Source organism: Trichosurus vulpecula, chromosome 2, assembly GCF_011100635.1.
Source record: "Trichosurus vulpecula isolate mTriVul1 chromosome 2, mTriVul1.pri, whole genome shotgun sequence".
Classification (NCBI taxonomy): domain Eukaryota; kingdom Metazoa; phylum Chordata; class Mammalia; order Diprotodontia; family Phalangeridae; genus Trichosurus; species Trichosurus vulpecula.
Genome location: NC_050574.1, coordinates 431522890 through 431546987, shown reverse-complemented (window position 1 = coordinate 431546987; position 24098 = coordinate 431522890). Strand labels below are relative to the sequence as shown.

General features: G+C 39.1%; 1 protein-coding gene across 1 annotated transcript in view; it reads right to left on the bottom strand.

Annotated features, from left to right (window-relative positions):
* Window positions 1–1297: 1297 nt before the first annotated feature.
* XK (X-linked Kx blood group) overlaps window positions 1298–24098 on the bottom strand; it is a 62683-nt gene continuing 39882 nt past the window's right edge. Inside the window, exon 3 of the mRNA XM_036746836.1 lies at window positions 1298–5630. Within this exon, the coding sequence (XP_036602731.1) occupies window positions 4810–5630 (821 nt within the window). The 3' untranslated portion in view covers window positions 1298–4809. The remainder of the gene's footprint in view (window positions 5631–24098) is intronic.

The following is a 24098-nucleotide window of genomic DNA, read 5'->3' as shown; positions in this document are numbered from 1 at the left end:
AGCTCCTGGGGTTGTAATGAGATTAAAAAGAGGTGCTATTTATAAAGCCCTTGTCACATCTTGAAGCACTATAGAAAGGCAAACTTATTAGTCTATTTTACAAATCAGGAAACTGACACTCCCAAAAGTTAAGTAGCTTGTACAAGATCATGCACAGTAAGTGGCTGAGCTTAGATTTATATCCAGGTGCTCTGATATTAAATCCAGCATTCCTTCCACTATGCCACATCAACAAACCCTTTGCAAAATACAGTGTGACCTTTAGGAGAGGAAGCATCACCAATACATACTGCATTTCCTTTACCAAGATGGTATAGATTAGATTGATGACTGACTAATTCGTGGCTTTCCCCAGTCATCTTAATGGCCAACTTCTGAACTGGAATATTGAGTCATTTGCATCTGATTATTTCATTTGTCTTAATAACCCTATCACATTGACTACTTTGCAATTCATCGCCGTCCAGTATTCAAGTCGTTCCAGATACTAGAGTCCTAAATCTGAGTCTATGTCTCCATGATTGAGTCCTCACAAGCTGCTGATTAGATTTCACTAACAATGTGTTCATCCCTGCTTGGACTGCTGTGTATTGCGTGGGGTCCGGCTCCCCTGCCCTGCTTCCTTTATGCTCACCTTTCTAGACTTCCTTGGATTTCTTGATAAGACCTATCCTGTACTTGTCTGCCCTGTTCTAGAAAGACTGTCCAGTCTATGGGTCCCAATCTGCTACTTACTGAGCCATAGTGATAGAATTTGACTGGGCATATGCACACAATGTGGCAGGGCGGGGGGGGGGGGGACAGTTAGGTCGCAAAGTGGATGGAGTGCTGGGTTTGCAGTTAGAAAGACTCAACTTCCTGAGTACAAATCTGACACTTACTAGTTATTTAATCCTGTTTGCCTCAGTTTCCTCAACTGCAAAATAAGCTGGAAAAGGAAATGGCAAACCACTCCAGTGTTTCTTTCAAGAAAACTCCAAATGGGGTCATGAAGGGTTGGACACAACTGAAAAACAACTAAAACACAATGCACATAATAGAAAAACTCACTGGGTAAAAGAGGATCTAGGCTCTCTTGGCTTGGTGACTAAACATAATCCCATCTGACTCTCAGTTACTGGTAATAATAGGTATTCTCCATCTGAGGTTCTAAATCCATCATCAATCCCAGTGGCATGACTTTTTAAAAATCCTATTTTAAGAGTGGTCTTTGGAACCTGAAAGCAATGAATAGGAATACACGCCAAGAATGATGTTCCATCGAAAGAAACGTAAACACTATTTATTAGCGGTAATGACAGCAGAGTGGCAGCCAATAAAATCACATGTCCATGATACATTTGTTACAGTTACTGTGGTGGGCATGATTCAGAAAATAATACTGGTACTCTGCTCACAAATGGTATAACACTCGTACATTACATATATAGAACATGACAACTCTTTGATGATAAAGGTGATTTCCAAGCAAATGTCCTATGTTTGAGAATCAGCTTTAAGACCTTCTCTCCACTTATAAGGCCACAAAGAAGTTTTTTAAACATTTTAAATTCAAACCTGGTAGTATCAGACCTCCAAGTTCTAAATGTGATTTCTGAAAGAGCCTCCTGTGCATTTTGGGGAAGCACGAGACAAAAAAGATAGATTTCCCAGCAGCAGATACACATTTAGGATCCTCTGAAAGAAAGAAGGGGTTATTTGGGGGTTATTTTTGTTCCCTGCCCAGTCCCATATCCATAAATGTGAGTTTTTATGAACACCGGCAGTAAGAACAGCAACATCAGCTGGAACAGACATTCTGTACTCCACTTTCCAAAATATATGCTATTCAATCAAACCTGTTTCCACAAGGTCAAACAGCCAGGGATTCGTTCAGAAGCTGAATGAAAGTCAGAATGCTGCTACCAGTTCAAAACAGCCTTTCTTATTGCAACAAATTTCCCTTATGAGCTTGGTGATGGAAAGTAATGCCACCTTATAGTTGCATAATATATTTTGAAAGCACTGTCACGATTGTTATCTACTTTAATGCTGACAACACCCCTTGTGGTAGACAGGTCAGATATTAGTACATTTGTTAGATGGGGGGATGGAGGGACAGAGAAGTGACTGAAGTGCTTAAAGATGTACAATGGGGGCAAAACTAGGAGTCAGGAATGGTTGTGCCGCCATGCACAGAGACACATTCCTAATAGAAACTTTTTCTCCACTAAGTAACTGCAGATAAAGAGTGGTTTTAAATCTTAGTTTTATTCTATTTCTAATCTTTTAATTTTTGAAAAAATATTTTATATGGTCATATGTACATGTCTATGTACATTTAGATATACTTATGTCTATGTACATTTAAATATACTTATCCATCTACATGCACAGTATGTACTTCTATGTACATATAAAAGGATATATCAGCATGTACATACACACACATACATGCACACACACACACACACACACACACACACACAAATGATTTGCATTAGGCCTAAAAAACAGTACCAAGGATGGTTGATGTGGGCTAAGAGGCAGTGAGATGGTGCATAACACAAGATATTTTGCTCTCATTTGAATGAAAAAGAGCATTCGCTGACTTTACACGCATACAATTTTAACACATATTGATAAACCAAGAGTACTTCAAATTTAAAAAGTTTTCAAACACAAAACAAAGGTGATACTGATCAGTAAGGTATAGGCATGCCAACCGAGGTGTATAAACATGGTACATCACATGAGAATGCCCTTTGAGGGTGAAAAACATTTACATTGTCTCATTTTCCCAGAATATGACAAAAAGGGTACATCAGATCCTATGTTTGTGTGTGCATGTACATTTCATATTTTCTATATGAAATTCAAACCGAAGTGAATTACAAATAGAAGTGAGAACTTTGACAAATACATCTTGCTAGACAGTACAGCTGTGCAAAAAGACTGGATCCATTCACACAATATGGTTCATTTAATGTCCTTGGTCTAAACCTATCTTATATTCTAAAATTTCATTCATGTTGTTCATTATTTCATTTTTAAAGATTTTAAATGATGTCTTTGTTTCAACCTGGTTCCAGGTACTATGTGGGGAAAATTTTAATGTTAAAAATAAAGGTACTGGATCACAGTTTCCCCTAAACAATTGAATAAATGTTACCCAACTTCATGTCAACACACATACCCACACACAGAGTACCAAATTAAAGAAGTGAATAAAGGAGGAAATGGTTGAATCGGAAGCCTTCTTCAAGTTGTCATAATTACTACAGATTCAGAATGTATTCTATCACTCCCCCCCCCCCCACCAAAACAGGAGGAATCCTAGGTAGTCATTGGATTCTTGGTTATTTAATTTCTTTGGGGAAGTGGGGAGAAGGTTGGTGGCATTAAGATCCATATCATGATTAGTCTATCTTTCTTTAAAATGAGTATTTTTCTTTAAGAATGAAAACCAAAATATCTTACCTTGGATAGCACTGGCTTAGAATTTCCAAGTGATTTTCTTATAAAAATTTATACTGGTTTTAGCTAAGTTTTTTTGGGAGAAATGATACTCAAAATTTTTTTTGGAATAAATCTCAGGTTTTTCTGTGACTTCACACAATCCTGAGGTAGGAGAGGACTTTGAGAGCATAGAAGACTGCCTTCAAGGTGACCCACATCTAACCATTACAAAAAGAACGGTATCCTGTTTGTAGAGGCTCCTAGAGAAGAGACTGCCTAAATACCCTCAGTCATTTTAATGCCTAATGAGCCTTATGCTCCAGAAATTCTCCTATATATCTCATACTTATTAATGCTTTCCAAAACTCCAGAGCTTCTAGAATCAAAATTAAAGCTAGAATACAAGTTTGTTTTAGGGGCACCTGGAACCTAAGGTCTCCAGATCCAAATATTTGAATACATATGATTTGAGAGGTGCTATGGGAAGGTTGAGAGATCATCAAACTGTGAAAACATCACATTCAAAGATTTGAAAGTCAAGCTTGTAGCCTTTACCTTCTGTCTATTTCCATCAAGCACAGGCAATTAGTTCCACTAGCCTGCTGGAGAAAAGACCTGGTTCTTTATGCATTTAAGCAGAGGTCTCTTGGGCTAAGCACTGGCAGAAAGAGCCAGTGTTCAACTGTTCACTGAAGGTTGCATTGTAATAGTTCCACTCTTAAGAAATGCAGAGAGGGAAGGCATGGTCTAGTGGTATGACCATAGCAGTAACTCCCAATCACTGAGCCAGCTGTTGCACAAGGACCATCCTCAGGACTGGTGAATAATCTGGGTCTCTAGACAGGATAATCAGGAAACCCAAGGTAAAGCGGGACCTTTTCCTCATTCTACCAAACCAACCCAATTTCAAATTTCCCTATTTTCAGAAGCTGAGATGAAATTCCATGAGATTCTGACCTGTAATGCGACAAAAGCATGTTGTCCCTTTTGTTGTGGTGGTTTTTAAACTAAAGAGGACGATGCCACCTGGGAGAACACAATCATTCGTACTCATACACACAACCTTTGTTGAATAGGGTGTCATGCACTGTACTACACTAGACTGATAACCTGCCATTCTCCTTGCCTGTCTCTGCACAAACATACACATTCACACACGTATTCCATACTCCAGTGGCACACAGAGCAAGCTAGCTGGCAGGGAGTAGGGGGTACATTTGTTGGGATAACTTCCTGTCTATTCAAAGACACGTGCGATATTGGTACAGGTGGTCTGAACAAGCATCGACCAGACTCAGAAAACAAGACCAGAGGACTTGTGTAGACATAAGCAATGCTGTCGGGAAAGACACCATCTTACTACTGGCCCCGTTAGGAACTGGAAGGGACATTCAGGTTTGGGTTTCTGTTCTGTGGTTCACTTTTTTGCAGCTGGACAAGGGTTTCAGAGTCATCCGGTGACTTCAAATCTATCCTTTCTGCTGGGTCACTGCGTCTCTGCCTTTTACATGGAAAGCAAAGATATCGGAAGCATGACAGCAGGCCTTGGGAAAGACTAAATGAGAAGAGCTTTTTGCAAGGGTGGAAAAACTGGTAAAACACTAGCATGAAGAGGATGGCTGTGCAATATGCAATCAGCAGCTTCAGGATGAGCAAGGGGGCACACACATAAACGTAAAAGTCTGTCCTATAGATGTACCACATGAGGAGGAGGAAGGCATTCTCAATGAACCTCAGCATATAGTAGACCATCAACCTGTACCAGTTCTGAGACTTATTAATCAAGTCAGGACTGTTGATTTTCAGCTGCACAGCCGACCAACAGAACATGTTGATGCCTGCATACAGGAAGGTGAGGAAACACAGCACTATGGTGGTTCCCATTCTGCTCATGGCCTTGATATTCTCTGGAAAGGGGGAGCCGCTCCTCCAGAAGAGAATCCAGGGGTAAAAAAAGAAGCCAAAGAAATTGAGGAGCACCACCGGGAGCACCCAGATCTGGAGGACGGAGCTGAAAAGGACCAGGACCACGACCCGTGTGGCGATCTCAAAGCTCCGCCAAAGGAAGATGCAGAAATAGGCTGCAGGCCTCACCTTGACCTCATATTCATCATACTTAATCTTGATGGCCAGGATGTTGCAACGTAAGGCCCCGTACACGATGGACAGCAGGGACAGTGCCATGAAGATACCTGTAAGACAAAAGGTGAAGTAGGCAAAGGTATCAGCTTATGCATAAAACCTTACAGGAGCTCACATAAGGAGGATGGTATCAAAGTATTTTTGAAGAATGATTAATCCATACACAGGTACTTATTACAAAGCTTATCTGCTCTATGTCAGGTGTTATATTACATGCTACAGACCTAGAGACAGAAATGAAACAGTCCCTGCCTTCAAGGGCCTTATGCTCTATTGGAAGAAATAACACATACCCATAGAAGTAAATTATAAAATAATTTTGGGGAGGCACTGGCAGTTGGGGGAGGGTGGAGATCAGCCTCTTAGAGGAGATGGAAATTGGGTAGAGTTTTGAAGGCAGCTAGAGATTCTAAGAAGAGGCGTGGAAATGAATGCATCCCAGGCATGGAGGACAGTTTGTAAAAAGGCATGTAGACAGGACAGAGTATGTTGTGCATGTTACAAGGTACTGCTCCCCTGCTGAGGGCAAATTGGAAGAAGCTGTTGGGTCAGGTCAGACTCCTTTGTTTTGTTCCATGAATAGAGTCTTAAAGGGACAGGTGACTTTTCCCCCCACTCTAGGAGAGACAGAAAAGTTCTGAAACTTGACTATAAACTCCAGGATTTATAATTTCAGATGGATGGAATTTTCTTCCTCCCTGGAAGGGATTGAGACTGTTGTGAGCACTAAGCCAAGGAAGACTAGGGATAAGGTTGGTTTTTTCTCCCCATTCAGGTTTGGATGTGACAGCCACGGCTGCAGTGGCATCCTCCCAACATATAAACTGCCACAAAGAAAGATGGGCAGCAGTGATGAGAAAAGAGGGGGAGGGGAGGGATGAGAGAGAGAGAGAGAGAGAGAGATAATCACCTACTCCCATCCTTCAAATGAGATAGATGGTATTGACAAGACGCAGTCATCACTGACCTTGTGAAACATTACACCTCTTCTCTGAACTCTTTCCTAGCACACTCATTGTCTCTTTCATTTAGCTAACACTTACACACTGACTAGCATTGTTAAGTTCTATAACTGTTTGACATACCCATGGCTTGCCTCCTTCGCTTGGCTCTGGTTTCTGTTAGCTCCCTAATCGATGAGAGTCAGAGAGGTATCTATATATACCAGAGCAAAATATCCAGTGTAACTAAACATTCTTCAGGCATGAGTATTAGCCCAAATGCTAATAGCACACTTGGTATGGAAGCATGAATGTTTAAAGTGCACCATAACAACTGAAGAAAACAGAATTTGGGAGAAGAATGTTTAGTTAGGAGTCAAGACAAGAACCTAGCCTCGGGTTCTACCACTAACTCAATGGTTTGAGATTGGTCCTTTGAACCTTACCATTATGGCTCCAGGAAGCTCGTCATCCTGCAGGATCTCATCAGCTTTGGCACTCACACCTCATAAGTACCTTCTGCCCCTGGGACTCTTCTGATTGGAAGGCAGAGTGGAGAGCTCTTCCCCAGAACCTCCATTTAAGGAGGGTGCCCAGGCCAGCCATCTCATTTCCCACCCAGCTATACTCCTTATCAGCCACTTGGTGGCATGGTAGATAGAGTGCCTGGCCTAGAGTCAAGAAGACTCATCTTTCTGAGTTCAAATCTGGCCCGAGGCACTTACTGTGTGACCCTGGGTAAGTCGCTTAACTGTGTCATTTTCCTCATCTGTAAAATGAACTGGAGAAGAAAATGGCAAACTGCTCCAGTATCTTTGCCCAAAAAAACAAAAACAAATCAAACAAAAAATCCCAACCCAAATTGGGTCACAAAGAGTTGGACAGGACTGAACAAGAACAACAACATTGTGTTCCCCCCTCCCTCCAGCTTTCTTTTCTGTGTTGTCTTCCCCCATTAGATTGTAAGCTCCTTGGGGGTAGGGACTGTCTTTCTTTTTTGTATTTGTATCCCCAGCACTTAGCACAGTGCCTGGCAGATAGTAGACATTTAATAAATGTTTATTAACTGACTTGATAACTTTAGCCTGTAGTTTCATCATCTATATGAATGGTGATCGTGATACCTGCTCTTGTCACATTTTTGGCCTCATAATACAGCAATCCAAGTTGCTATCATTTTAGAATATGTGTGAAACTATAGTTGCTCTTACACATTCAGAAGTTATAAGAGAATCGTCATTTGGGGGGATGGGGAATGGATTTCAAGACTTGTGATTGTATCAGTACAGGTAACTCCTGCTTGGAAAACTCCCTTCCCTGATGCAGAATCTTCATTATGTGGGCACAAAACTCCAACAATTTTAGTTATTGAATAAAAAAGTGAAAATCTAAATCTTATGTTTTATTAGGTACAAGCAGCAACTACTTCTAATGTTTTTAATTATTTCATTTATCAATAGAAAAAGAGACAATAGGGAATAGTAGAAAGGACTCTCAGTCAGGAAGCCTGGGTTCAAAATCTTGCTCTGAAACTAGCATCAACCATGTGATCACGTCAAATCAATGACTTCTTTGATCCGCGGTGTCCTCATCTATAAAATTGGGAGAATAAAACTCATACTCCCCACCTTACATTATTTATGAGAAAAGTGCTTTGTAAATCCCTAAGTGCCATTAGGTGAGTAATTATTTAAAAGGGGAGGAATGGTTATAATATTCAGAAAGTTTAAACACAATTACAATAGGAGCCTTGCTTTAAATAAGCAGTTCTCTCAACCTGTAAATTTAAAATTTCCAACATATTTCTCTGTGAATTAGGCCAGGGTAGCTGTTTCATATACTACAGCATTAGCAAAATGATTTCATATTCGTCTGCAGGTGATTTACTATGCTTTTCAATGCAGAATTTTTGGCGCCTGTGTTTTTTTTTCTACTGTTGATGAAAAGTAAGCCGTGAAGATTATTTACCATGCTGATGGAAAGCAGAGATGGCATCCCAGGCTTAGAGAACATTGTGAACCACAGTACAGAGGTGGAGCAATGGGGGACACAGACTATAAATAGTTTCGTTTGCCTGGAGCACAGCAGACATGGAAGAAGCATTTATTAAGTACCTACTGTATGTCAGGCACTTGTGCTAAGTGCATTAAATTATTATCTCACTTGCTCCTCACAACAGTCCTGGGAGGTGGGTATAATTATTATCTTCATTTTACAGCTGAGAAAATGGGTGCAGAAAGAGGTTAAGACTGGATTTGAACTCAGGTCTTCCTGACTGCCCACCTAGCAGTCCATCCAATGCACCACTTAGTGTAACAGTGTGAGATAAAGCAGAACAGGAGGGTAATTTAAGATTGTAGAAGTCTTTGAATGCCAAAAAGTTTCTCCTTCTTTCTTCTCTCACTATTTCTGATATAACTTTAAACAAAAGAATCCTACCTAGGGCCCCTGTCTTCTGACCTTGTCTCAGTGCCTAGGACATAGTAGGTGCTTAATAAATGCTTGTTGATGGACTGACGATTAGTTCAACTGGGACAAGACCAGGGTTAAGAAGCTTTATGGAAGAATTAAGGGAAAAAATAAAAATAGTGTAAGGTACAAAGCATCCAGTTCACAGAACCATGTTCTTCCTTTTTTTCTACTAAGCCTCCTTTCTTGATTTACTCTTTTGCTCTGTATGCCCCTCAGTGCCTAGAACAGTGCCTTCTAGATAAGAGAAGCTCAATCAATGTTTGCTGAATGAATAGAATTTGTTATGAAAGAATACTTAACCGACACCACATGATCATATCTCCCCACACATGCTTTCTGAGTTTCACTTGAAATATGAACTAATCAAATCTCATCACAGGAAGGCCAAAAGTTATGTCCTTTTACCCATCTAATTGAATTTGTTTTGGAAACACTTTTATTGCCCCATATTGACCAAATGCCAAATAATAATTTAATATAGGGAGAGCTCAGCGCTTCTGGAAATCTCAGCTAAAAATTAATTTTCCATAAATGTAGTCAGGAAGAAATATTTACACTGGTACCATTTCCAATTATTCAATAATATGTTATTTTTCAAAGTCTGAGTAACACACATCTCCTAATTGCAGAAAATGCTTTTAAATATCTGGAAGCCTACCAAAGAATTTATAGCACTGCAATAAATATCTCCTTCATGCTCTTGCTTCCTCTCCTTCCTTTCCCCAGGGTGCAGTGTGGTGTAGTGGGAAAAAGTGCTGGAAGTGAAAGAGCTGGGTTCAAATCCTGACTTTGGATATTAAAAAGTGTGAACTTAGGAAACTCTATTTCCTAGTGTCCTCATCTGCGAAAGAGGGGTTCGGTCCTGGTTAGACGTTATCAAAGTGTGGTCCAAGGATCCCGGACCCTTTCAGGAGGTCCATGAAGCCAACTATTTTCATAACAACGCTAAGATGTTTCAGTTTCTAATATGAAAAATGTCACACATAGGCACACAGAAACAAAATATCTTTAGGGTCCTCGATAATGTTTAAGAGTATAAAGGGGTCATAAGACCAAAAACTTTTAGAACCACTGGTCTAGATGAACCCATTTGCTGCTGTTTGACCATGTCCCACTCTTTGTGACCCCATTTTCTTGGCAAAGATACTAGAGGGGTTTGCCATTTTCTTCTCCAGCTCATTTTACAGATGAGGAAACTGAGGCAAACAAGGTTAAGTGACTTGCCCAGGGTCACACAATTAATAAGTGTCTGAGGCCAGAATTGAACTCAAGTCTTCCTGACTTCAGGCCCTACGTTCTATTCACTGCGCCACCTAGCTGGCCCCTTTCTCAGAATTATTAAGACAGATATTACGGCTCTGTGCTTTACAGAGGATCCTAAATTTAGTGCTAAGAGGAACCTTAAAGGCCATCCAGTCCAATCCCCTCGTCCAAATACTGGGTCAATATTTTGGTCCCCAAGGGTTCAAATATGAAATACATTTGGTGCAATGGATTCCCCAAGGGTTCAAATATGAAATACATTTAATAAAAAAAATTCAATCTTTTAACCCCAAGGTTAAAAAAAACAACTCTCTAAGGAAATGAAAAACATTTCACAAGAAGATTAAAAGCAGGTAAAAGCCATAGGTAAGGAGATTAAAAGCAAGGAGCAAGAAGTTCTCTGGGGCCTCGAGAGCTCTCTAGTGCAGGTTTAAGATTTCCCAACAGGACCCATGCCAGGTCCCCATCAATCTACCTCGGAGCAAAATTCATTCAATCTGCTCCGGGTCTGGTCCTTCCTTCTTACACTCACAATAGTCCTGGCTGTGTTGTGGGATTGTGAGGAATTAACTCAAGCCTCCCCAGTTCGACCAGAATTCTGGCCCACAACACCACTCATTTTACAAGTGAATAACAAGAGTCCTGGGAGTTTATGACCTGGCAAGCCCAGGGTCATCCAAGTGGTTCGGTGACAGAGACAGGATTTAAACCCAGGTATTCTGACTCAAATCCAGGGCCCTTTGTAATGCATCACACTGCTTACCTCAAGCTGTCATTGTCATTGCATTGACTTAAAGTTTATTAGGCAGGCGCCAGGCACTCTGCTCTAAAGGCATCTTCTCCTGACTCAGGTATATTCTGTTTTCTTGCATGAAGAATCATCTCTAAGGTTTTTTTCAACTCAAAAATTCCTTGAGCTTCTATCTTTACAATTTCATCACAAAATAATAATTAGTCCCATGTTTCACAGGGACAGAACTATGCAGCAGATTGGCCCCAGGTCCTTTACCAAGAAGTACCTTCATTTTTTGCCCTTTATGTAGTAGGAAGAGAAGAATAATTAGGAAACTGCCAAGTGCCAAGCACCAATTGCTCCCAGTTCCTCAGTGAACTATCTTGGGGTTCATTTTTTTAAAATTGTGATCTCTTATTTGGTTCCTTTAAAAAGAAAATATGTTGGGGGAAGCTAGGTGGTGTGGTGAGTACTCCAGCCCTGGAGTCAGGAGGACCTGAGTTCAAATCCAGTCTCAGATGCTTGACACACTTACTAGTTGTGTGTCCTTGGGCAAGTCACTTAACCCCAACTGTTGTGCTTTCCCCCCTCAAAAAAAAAAAAGAAAAAAGAAAACATGTTGTAATCATTCTCATCTGGCCACCTTTGGTAGGTATGACTGATCTTTCAGGATTTTCTGTCTATTTGTTTTTGAGGAGTTAAGAGTAGTTAAAAAGAAGAAAGGTAACCCCCAGGATGAGTTGACACTCTCCTCCCCCCATCTACCCTAACAGGTTAATCCCCTCCATCCTTACCATAAGGAAGGTGTCAGGCAGACTGCTCTGAAGGACTCCTGAGCGCTGAAGATGTGACTAATAAACTCGATAAACCAGAATGAGGGGGTAGGTACTGAAAATTCTCCCAATGTTATCAGGTTTCTTTCAAAGAAATTAACAACTTATTGAGAACTACTTGGTAATTAAGCACCCAAAATGAAGTTTCTGCCCTCTAAATTCATCCCTCTAACCCAGGGGTTCTTAACCTTTTTGTATCATGGATGCCTTTGGCAGGCTGGCAAAGTCTATGGACCTCTTATCAGAAAATTTGTTGCTTATATTTAATGGTAGGAAATGATAAATTTCATTTAGAAGTTAGTAAAAATAAAGATTTTTTTTTTACTATCCAAGTTCACGGTCCCCTGAAATCTATCCAAAAGCGCCTCCGTGGACCCCAGGTTAAGAACCCTTGCTCTGAGCCATGCAATGCTTGGGGGCGGGGGGAGATGCTGATAAAAGATCAGATGCAGTGAACCAAAAATGGTGCAAACTCAAGAAGGGTGAAATGATGAAGCAAACAGTGCCTGATCACACAGAAATGCTATGACTGCCTAAAGCAGTCTTTCTAATTTAGTGCCTAAAGCAGTTTATCTAATTTAGTGCATTAGACAAATCAAGAATAAAGCCAATGTATAGTGAATAGGGATGTGTATATACATTTATGTCTGTATGTACATAATATTTTATATGTATGTACCCAATAACTTAGAATTTCGCTAAGACTTTTGGGACACCCTTCAGATGTTTAAATGACAATAATATAACACCAGTTAGAAGCAACTATTTTCTATGATAAAATACCATGAACTATGCTTGGAATGGAAGACTTCATCATAGATTCCCTTGGGAGCTATACAATGGTGAAGGGCTTTCAGACTAGCAATCTTAGTAATGAGGTGGAGACCCTAATTTAAAAGACAGTAAGATAATGCTACCAGGGTCTAGCTCTGAAGGCTATGTCAACATAAAGGAAAAGAGAACTGGTAAGGAGTGGCAGGATGACCCAGGTGTAGGATTAAATAATAATATAGTCTTAACACAGGCTCAAGAATTCCTAGTCCTGACGTGGAACAGGTCTTTCTGGCTCCACCACTGGACTTAACTGCTTGAGTTCTCTAATTCTAAAATGCCCCGCCTGGTCTTACTGAATTCTTAGGAATCTTGGTGAAGAAAGATGGAAATTATGATAGATTGTTCAAAGAGTGTCAGGAGTAAATCTGAAGAGGAGGAGGAGGAGGAGAAGAGGAAGAAGAAGAAGAAGAAGATGAAGAAGAAGATGAAGAAGAAGAAGAAGAAGAAGAAGAAGAAGAAGATGAAGAAGAAGATGAAGAAGAAGAAGAAGAAGAAGAAGAAGAAGAAGAAGATGAAGATGAAGAAGAAGAAGAAGAAGGAGAAGGAGAAGGAGAAGGAGAAGAAGGAGAAGGAGAAGGAGAAGAAGAAGAAAAAGGAAAAGGAGGAGGAGGAGGAGGAGGAGAAGGAGAGGAAGAAGGAGAGGAGGAGGAGGAAGAAGAAGAAGAAGAAGAAGAAGAAGAAGAAGAAGAAGAAGAAGAAGAAGAAGAAGAAGAGGGAAAAGGAGGAGGAGGAGGAGAAGGAAGAGGAAGAGGAAGGAGAAAAAGGAAGGAGAAAAAGGAGAAGGAAAAGAAGCAGCTAACATTTACATAGCACCTTAAGGTTTACAAAGTACTTCAAAAATACCTCACAATAACCCTAGAAGGCAGGTGCTATTATAATTTTCACTTTAGAGATGAGGAAACTGAGTCAGATGGTAATTAAGTGACTTGTCTAAAGGTCACAAACTACTATCTGAAGCCATATTTGAACTCAGGTCTCCTTGATATTAGGACCAAAGCTCTATTAAACTTAGTTATACCAAAGTATTACTATGCAAGGGGCAACTCAGTCCCAGGTATTAGCTCCAGAGCCCTGTTTGGAGGTACGGCAGAGTCAGAGTGTGTTTGGTTAGACAGTTTTATAAGTGGCTGTGAATACACTTAGGAATTGTACCACTGGTCATGAGCACAATGTAATGAAAAGTATGGTGCTGTGGTAAAAATCCATTCTGAATGAAAAGCCCAGACAAAGCAGAAAGAGGGCTGTTTTGCATGTACATTCCAGACGGTCGGGATGTTGGTGAAGGAAGATGACTGTACATGCTAGACTGGCTTCTATGATAAAGTACCGGCCAACCCCACGGTAAGGATGTAAGTAGACTTCTCAAAATCATGAATCGAAGAAGCCTGGGATGCCCAGATCTCTCAGGAACCTGCAATAATGTCTGAATGTCCTCTTTTCTACCAGTGGGGAGTTTGATTATGAACCAGTTGCCAGTTTCCCACGCATTCTCCCTAGGCACTAGATTCCTAGTCAAAGCCCACACTGCAGGTATGGGCTCCTGGCTCCCTTTACTTAATGCCTGACCCTGCTTGACTCAGAGAACTCTTTTCTTTAATAGGCTTTACTGGTTTGGGTGCCAAAGAACCTGACCTGTATCTATTCCCCCTGACTGTTACCGGTATTGTGACTACTTCCCCTTACTAAAGTTTGGTTATTTTACTGTGTCTCTGCAAGCTCTTGCCTCCTGCTGTGTTCCGCTTTGGGGTGGTCCTCTCCCCACCCCATCCCCTGCAACATAAGTGGTGCCACACTTTCCATGTTCTTCCATTGCCACACATTCCCTGGAATCCCAAACCTCGCTCAAACTACATCAAAACATCTGTTTGCTTTAGAGAAGGCAGAGGAGACAATTAGGTATAAGAGACATTCACAACTGGCCAGACAGCACAGTGGTTGTTTTCCATCTAACTCTCTTATTTAAAAATTGTAGATGAAGAAAATGTACAGCAAAGGAAGGAAATTTATAGTAATTAAAGATGATTTCACAAGATAAGAAGACAGGAACTCACTGCATAAGATTAAAATCTCATGAAATAACACTGGAAAACTTGAGTACACAGTGCTTCAACTACCCTCTCTACTCCCAGCACACCTTAGGCCAGTTGCAAGCAACCTCACAAGCTTGTACTTCAGAGTTCACCTGAGGCAGTCCCTGCCTGATTTACCCATCTCAGTGACTGTCTGAAAACTGCTAATCCTATAAGTGTTGGGGAAAAATTATTCTTTCCATCCACGTGAAATGAAGGAAATGTAGGGAGTTATACGGGGGTTGGACTGAGGTTATACAGTGTAGAGATGGCTGTAAGGAAAGGGGCTTCCATGACTTAGAGAAACATGATTTAAAAAGACTGCAGAATCAGTCCACTCCTCACCAGTAGGAACTCAGCCAGGCCCAGCCATGACATTTCTCAGCTCAGGTGTCAGGTGGGAAAGAAAAGTATTTAAGTGGCCAAGTAGATAAAAGTGTTGGGCCTAGAATCAGGAAGAAATGAGTTCATATCCGGCCTCTAAATATTCACTAGCTGTGAAACCTGAAAGTCACTTTACTACTGTCTGATCCGATTTAGTGATCTGTAAAATAAGGAGATAGGCATCACCTGCCTCCCAGGGTAGGTGATAATGATAAAATGGGACAATATTTGTAAAGTGCTTAGTGAACTTTAAATCAGTATGCAAATGTGAGCTATTATTAATATTGTTGTTAGTGTTATCATTATTATTAGCAGTGGAAGACAAATGAGCCAAAGAGTTTAAAGCTGATTCTTAACATTGCGTCCATGTTTATTTTTTTAAAAAAATATTTTGGCAATTTTAATATAAAATTTCAATTTTAACATAAAATTCAATATACTTGTTTTCATTTGTGATCCATTGTATTTTATTTTGTGCATTCAAAAAATCATTCTAAGAAAGGGTGGATAGCCTTCAACAGGCTGTCAAAGGGATCCATGACATGAAAAAGGTTAGGAACACCTGGTGTAATATATAAAAAATATTTATAGCAGCTCTTTTTGTGATGGCCAAGAATTGGAAATTGAAGGGATGCCCATCAATTGGGGAATGGCTGAACAAGTTGTGGTATATGAATGTATTGTTCCATAAGAAATGATGAGCAGGCAGACTTCAGAAAAACCTGTTAAGATTTGCATGAATTGATGCTGAGTGAAGTGAGTAGAATCAGGAAAACATTGTATACAGTAACAGCCACCTTGTGTGACTACTAATGTTAATAGACTTAGCTCTTCTCAGCAATGCAACGAATTAAGACAATTCCAAAAGACTCATGATGGAAAATGCTATCCATATCCTTCGGTCTTTTTCCCCTTTGGTTCTAATTCTTCTTTCACAACATGACTAATGTGGAAATATGTTTAATATGATTGTATATGCATACCCTTTGTGAGATTGTATGCCATCTTGGGGAAGGGGAAGGGAAGGAGGGGGAGAAAATTTAAAACTCAAAATCCTATAAAAGTGAATGTTGAAAACTAAAACTAACTAAATATTTAAAAAAGAGGGAAGCCAGAGATAAGCTACTGGGAATGTTAAAAGAGAAAGGCTGGGTCTAAGTCCATAACCAAAACACCAACAATGTGACTAAAAGACAAAGGGAAAAATCAAAATTTAAAAAGCATAAATGTCCATAAGACATTGATAAATATACACTGAAGGAAAATGAATGAAAAATTTGTAATTAAAAGAATATTCTGTGAATTACCTAGAGATCATAGAACAAGGAAAAACAATTCTTGAATGGTTATTTTTTTAAAAATCAAAGAATTCAGCAAACATATAACAAAAATGATGGAGATGACAACTTAGAAGTCATAATGGAAAACACTATCCAAAGTAGTGTGGGCTCTGAGAAAAAGGAAAAAAATGATGAAACCGCTGCCCTTGAAGATATATTGAGTATAACAAGTCTCTCTGAAAAAAAAATTATGAATTTTAAAACCTGAATACTATACTGCATGATAACTAGTCATAAATATTGAATATGACAACAAAATACTGATTAATTGATTTTAATTATCACCACCAGGTAAATAACTCCACACTTGGAACTCCAAAGTAAATAGTGCTACATTTCAGAATTTCAATACAAAACAACAAATTTTGCAAGCAATGACCTTTAGCCACCAAAGAACACCAATATTTGTAACCCAAGATTATTCCATAGACAAAAGGAATCATAGGAAAAAATGGAACATTCTATTTTTTAAAAAACCCAAGAAGTTCAAGATGCAGTACAAAATCAAGCTTGAAAAGCTAACCCTAATTAGAGAGGGGGGAAATAAAATCATTTGAAACATTCCTATGCCCCAAAACAAATGAAAAACGAAAACAGAAAGAGGTGAGCATAGTATTCAATTTACAAACACTTCAAACCAGAAATACAAGAATGATAAGTGCAATTATCAAGAAAAGACTAAGCAATATATTAATTCTTTCCAAATTCTAGGCTATTTTAAAAAATTTGGATCAACGAGTGAAAAAAAAACAAAAAGAACAAAGAAAGAGCAAAGAGGGAATAAAAAGGATCTAAGGTGGTAAACATTTTAAGAGAAGTAGAAAGAGTTGGATTAATGTTTCACTGAATCAATCCCACACTTTTCTATAAATGAATCCTTTTCATGGGTGGAGGGAGTGGGATAGTGAAAAAGTGCTTAATGGGGAAAAGGTGAAGCAAGAGCTAGAAGGAAGATGGAGACGCACCTCTACCAAGTACGGATGTTAGAAAAAAAGAAAGAATACTTGATTAAATCTCTCAACATGTTGGGAGCAAGCATGAGAAAATAAGGAAGGATCAATAGACAAAAGTGTCTGGGATGCGGGTGATAGTGAAAAGGATTAAAGAATGTTCCCACAAACCTTGTAAAAGACAGAAGTATGATAATGAGTTTTTCTAGGGAGATTATATATCAACATGCTTTGAATTCTTGCCATAAAAATGATAAATTAGCCCAAGATACTGTTATAATTAACCTTGAAAATGCCTTTGTCTATATTCATGCTGGATGTTACCTAATAAAATATGAATCACAAGTTGGCTTTTAAGGTCAGAAGGAACCTTAGAGACAATCTGGAAATATGATCACTGTGTTTTTTTTAGCTCAAAGGAATCTTAGAGCTATAACCACTTCATTTTATAAATGAGAAACCTGAGGCTCATAATGGTTAAGTGACTAGTCCAAGGTTACACTCCCTAGGAGATTCATATCCATGACATGAAAAGAGTCCTCTGAATTCTTCCACCCCAGACACTACCAGACACATTCTTTATTTCATAGAAAGGCAATCAAATATATATGACTGGTATTCAGGAGTAGCTAGTGCTTTAAGATCTGTTTTACCTATGTGTTCTTATTTGATCCTTACCAACCAACCTTGTGAAATAATACTCCCACTTTATAACTGAGGAAATTTAGACTGAGGTAAAATGACTTGCCAGCTAATAAGAACAATGATTATTTTCTTATTATATTAATAACCAATGTATATAGATAGATAGATATGTATGTATATATACATAAATATGTATGTGTATGTATATATGTGTATATGTATGTGTGTGTGTGTGTGTGTGTGTGTGTGTGTGTGTGTGTGTGTGTATGACCCAAAGATCCTCTCTTTTTGCTTGCTCATTCAAAGCCCAGTCTCTCAAGGACATTTCTGACTTTGCCCCAAAATTCACCCCGCCCAGTCCGTCTTCTCAAGGTGGAATTCTTACTGTAATCCCACCATGGTTCAACTCAGGTAGGACTGGTGGGGAATAGATTCTTTTGTACAGATTGCTGGAGGTGGAATGATCTAGGAGAGGTCTGACTTGATCAAAGTCACCTTTGCCAGCCTCTCATTAGAAAAAGCTCACCTCTCATAATATTCATTCTCTGATTGTTAACCAATCAGAGTTGATTTTCACCCTCAGGGACATCCCTTTTGCCAAAGGTATTAAACAATTAGAAACCTCCATTCCATTACCAAAAGAACCACTGACCTCAATTTATTGATTATTTGCTAGACTAATTAATAAACTGATTACTAATTACTCAGAAACTCTCTTTCTTGGATTTTTCTTTCATCTCAATAGTAAGCTGAGGCATAATTCAAATTAAGGTTTTGCTGACTGTGCCACCTAAGCAGCCTCTAATTAGGATTAGGATAACAAAATTCTTAGCTAGATAGCACAGTGGAAAGAGAACTGGGCCTGGAGTCAAGTAGACTCATCTTTGTAAGTTCAAATATGGCCTCAGACACTTACTAGCTATGTGACCCTGGGCAAGTCACTTAACCCTGTTTGCCTCAGTTTCCTTATCTGTAAAATAAACTGGAGAAGGAAATAGCAAACCACTCCTAGTGAAGGTGATCGAATCCTGAAATATGATGCTATTAAAATGCTGCACTCAATAGGCCAGAAAATTTGGAAAACTCAACAGTGGCCACCAGATTAGAAAAGATCAGCTTATGTCCCAACCCTAAAGAAAACCAACACCAAAGAATGTTCAAATTACCAAACAATTGCACCCATTTCACATTCCAGCAAGGTCATACTTAAGATTCTACAAGCTAGGCTTCAGCACTATGTAAATAGAGAAGTGTCAGAAGAACAGGTTGGTTTTTGAAGAGTCAAAGGAACTAGACACCAAATTCCCAACATTTGTTGGATTATGCAGAAAGCAAAGGAATTCCAGAAAGAAAGAAAAAATCTGCTTCTGTTTCATTGACTGCGCTAAAGCCTTTGACTGAATGGATCGCAACAAAACATGGCAAGTCATCAAAGATCTGGGAGTATCGGATCATCTTTCTTGTCTCTTGAGAAAACTGTATGTGGGACTAGGAGCGATGGTTAGAACTGAACATGAAACAACTGATTGGTTTAAGAGAGCCTCTTGATGAGGGTGAAAGAAGACAATGTAAAAGCTGGCTTGAAGCTTAACATAAAAAAAACTAAGATGTTGGCAGTCCCATCACTTCCTGGCAAAAAGAGGGAGAAGAAATAGCAGCAGTGTCAAATTTTATATCCTTGGGCTCAAATATCACTGCAGACAGTGCCTGCAGCCGTGAAATTAAAAGATGCTTATTCCTTGGAAGGAAAGCTATGGTAAATCTGGATAGTATACTAAAAAGCAGAGACATCACCTTGTGGACAAAGGTCTGTATCATCAAAGCTATGGTTTTTTCGGGTAACAATGTATGTCTGTGAGAGTTGGATTGCAAGGAAAACTGAGGGCTGCAAAATTGACACTTTCCAACTGTGGTGCTGGGGGAGACTTTTGAGAGTCCCTTGGACAGCAAGGAGATCAAATCAGTCAATACTTAAAGAAATCAATTTGGGCTATTAACTGGAACGACAAATACTAAAGCTGAAGCTTAAATACTTTGTTCACATAATTAGAAGATGAGACTCATTGGAAAAGACCCTCTTGTTGAGAGAGATTGAAGGAAAAAGGAAAAGCAGAGGATGAGAGGGATAGATAGTATTGTGGAAATAATGGATATGAACTTGGACAGACTTTGAGAGACAGTGGAAGACAGAGAGCCTGATGTATTGTGGTCCCTCGGTCGTGAAGAGCCGGACACGACTGAATGAACAGCAACAAAACAAAATTCTCACATAGAATAAAAGTGTCTGTGACAGTTCAAAGTGAAAACAATGTGTTTCCTGGCAATAATGAAGCTGGAGTAACACTTTGATTAATTTGAACCCAAATTGCTAGAAGCATGGGTAGGGAATCAGTGGCCTTGAGACCACATGTGGCCTTCTAGGTCTTTGGGTGTGGCCTTCTGACTGAGTCCAAGTTTTACAGGACAAATCCTTTTATTAAGGGGATTTGTTCTATGAAATTTGGATTCAGTCAAAGGGCCACACTTGAGTACCTTGAGGGCCACATGTGGCTTCCAGGCTGCAGGTTTCCCACTCCCAGAACCATTCAGTAGCCCTGTCCACAGAAGTAGAGTTTTCTTCTATAAAGAAGACACGAATGAGAAAACAATTTGATAAGTATTCATTCAAACAAACAAATAAAACTCTTGTATGGCCTACATTGAAGTCTGTGTACATCTGACCTAATTTCTTGCAGTAGTTTTTTGGAGCTCCAAAAAACCATTCAGTAAGAAAAAAAGATCACTTCACTAAATAGTATCATTGGGACCTGAACAAATTCTCCAAAGACAGCAGTTTAAGATGTAAGGCTTACTTAAGGCTAGTACCAAGCCCAATAATAGCTACCAACCAAAACTATCATAATTCCATTTTTAAAAAATCTCTTAGAAATACTTTTAAATATGAGAAAGTCACCCCTTTCCCATTCTCCTCCTCATCCCAAGTCAACATTTTCCTTACTTGCCTTTGGGATTCATGCCCTGGATAGTCTGACAGGCACACTGGAGCACATTTATAAGTGATAAAGATATCTGCAGGCCCAAAGTGAAGGTAGCCCGAAATTCAAGGACCTGAAACCCAGGAGGCTAAAAGTGTAGATGAAAACATTTCCAATTTTCCTTTTCCTCAGCAACACAGCAAATGCCAAACTCACCCTTTAAAAATGCTTTGAATTTTCTTTCAACATTTTCCCTGGAGCATATTAAATTTCACCCTTCCCACTGCCTCCAAATAAGCAATAGGTCTCTTGTGGCATAATTAGAAATGCTACAAATAACTTCTGATTGGAAATAAGGATTCTAAAATAATAAGAATAAGAAAAAGCTTCTCTCTGGATACAGCTGATTCAGTTTTCTAAACTTTCCCTTTAATATTTCTATGTGCCGAAAATCTGCCAGATCAGCCTGGTCAAAAAAAAAAGGATGAGAAAAATCAACAAATAAATGCTCCCTTCCCTATACCCATTTGTATATCTCCAGTTGTTTCCCTTGCATCCACTTCCCTGACATCTTGGAATACTTTTGCCCAGTGAGGATAGACAAATCAAGAATGCTATGACTAGCAACTGAAAGTTCCCAAGAAACTTGCCTGATATAGTCATGGTTATGATATAGAACCAGAATCTATGATATATGCTTTGTGACCATTGAAAAGTTATTGGTTCTAAAATTCAGAGCTTTTTACTCAAAAATTGAGGAAATTCCAAACACAAGCAATTTTTTTATATACTTCAGTATGTAAGGACATGTAAGGACAAAAATCTCTTGCTGTTCTGTCATGTCTGACTCTTTGTGACCCCCTTGGGGTTTACTTAGTAAAGATACTGGAGTGGTTTGCCATTTCCTTCTCTAGCTCACTTTGCAGATGAGGAAACTGAGTCAAACAGGGTTAAGTGACTTGCCCAGGGTCACACAGCTAGTAAATGTCTGAGGCCAGATTTGAAATCAGGTCTTCCTGACTCCAGGACAGGTGCTTTATCCACTGTGCCACCTAGCTGCCCACAACGATTCTTAAAAAGAGAGTTCCCTAAATATTATTGATGATTTGGTCAATCAATCTGTAGTGACAACAAAGGAAATTAGAAGATGAACCTGCCATGTGCTTACTGAAATAATTGTTTATTTGGGAGAGCCTATAGACCATCAATCAAGGTTTATACTTTGTGATTCAGGCAGAAATTTAGTCTTTCATGACCACTTGGCATTTTGGAGTTTTCAATGAGCTCTAATTTTCATTTAACTAGAAATTCCACACAAAATACATTTAGATCCTAGTGAATGAGCTTATCTTCACAAGTCTCTGTGAGGAATAAAGAGTAATTATCACAACCCCCATTTTATAGACTGGAAAACACAGAGATTTTAGTAATTTGCCTATGGTAACAGAATAATTTAGTTGCAAAGTTAGGACTAGAATCCAAGTCTCCTAACCCCTAAACGAATCTTCCCTCAAAAATGTGTCGGGGGTGGGGGTGGGGAGTGTGTTATTAGCTAAGGAACACAGGGCTTAGAGTTCAAGAAAAGATGAATCTTTCACAGACCTGACATAATTTACAACATATTATATTGTAATTTAGATTAAATTCTATTTAACACTGCATTAATTTATGATTGTATATGGCTACTCATCACTCGCTGTAGATAACATAAGGAGTTCTAAAATTTCTGAAGCTTTCTTGGCCCTAAAATTGCTTAATTTGGTCTTAAACACCAATTGGCTCACTGGAGAATGGAATAGCTGTAGAGAAAAACAGTCAGCTCGGCCAAATAATTCTATATCCTTTCTCATCAAGTCTAGATCTCTGCCTGTACTGCTAAGCCATAAAATGACTCACGCTTGGAGGATCAAATCATCTAGGAACATCTCCCACCAGAACTCTCTCTAATGTCCTTCCTGCCGTATTGACCTCACTGGGGCTCATTTCCAGTTCTGACCCTTTGAAGCTTGGGTAATGAGATTCCTAGATGAGACTCTGCAAAGGTCTGACCCATGTTGCAATGCTCTAGCTACTCAGAGAACTCTGACTATTTATCACAGCATCAGCCCTGCAGGGACAGTACTTTGTGTTCCAGCATTTGCTGGGATAGAAGGCACTGTTCCACAATCAGAGAAGATCTTTTTGAAAGTATTTGACGAGCCAAATGAGTAGGAACAGCAGGAAATCTTTCTCCAGGCTTGGCTAGTTCTCACTATTACTTCATTAAGAATCACATCAGATGAGTAAATTATACCTAGTCAGATAGTAGTAACAAGCATATGGACAAACAAGAAACATGGATAGCCTGCTGTCAGCAAAGAAGTATTTTAAAAGTTTGTCTATACCATCTGTCATCTCTGAATACATATTCTTTAATATTTCATGCACACCAACTATTTCATTAATTATATTATTTCCTGCAGGTCGTGGGGGTAAGTTGAAAGAATTTAACTTTTTTACCAACAGGGAAATATAGGATTCCATGGGTCAGAAAACTGTCACAGACAAAATGAATCATGGTTTCAGCAAACCATTTTGACAGATATGACACGATATTCTTGTGGACAAGGCACCATGTAGGCAAGATGACAGTCTGCTGGTTGGATTTACTGACATAATTTATGGCCTACTACATTATGATTTAGATTAGATCCTATACAATATTCAGATGACTGGATAATCCTTCCCAAAAAGTTTTTTTTAAATTTTATTTAATGTTGTATCCTGAAATTAAACACCTGAAAGGGAACATTTTTACATATACAACATAACACAAAAAGAGGATCATATGGAGAACTGTGAATCTGTATTTCATACTGCTTTTTAAAAAGTATTTAATAATTTCCATATATTAATTTCAAAACTTCCCTACTTTTATATGCTTCCTAATGAATTTTCTTCTGTTCCTTTCTGTGCATTAAAAAATGGTTTGATGGCTCTCTTTTTCTGGCATCACTATTGCTAACCAATCCCTCCCCTTCCAATACCCCCATCAACTAAAAATTTAGGGGAAAAACCGTTTGTAACAAATAAGCATAAT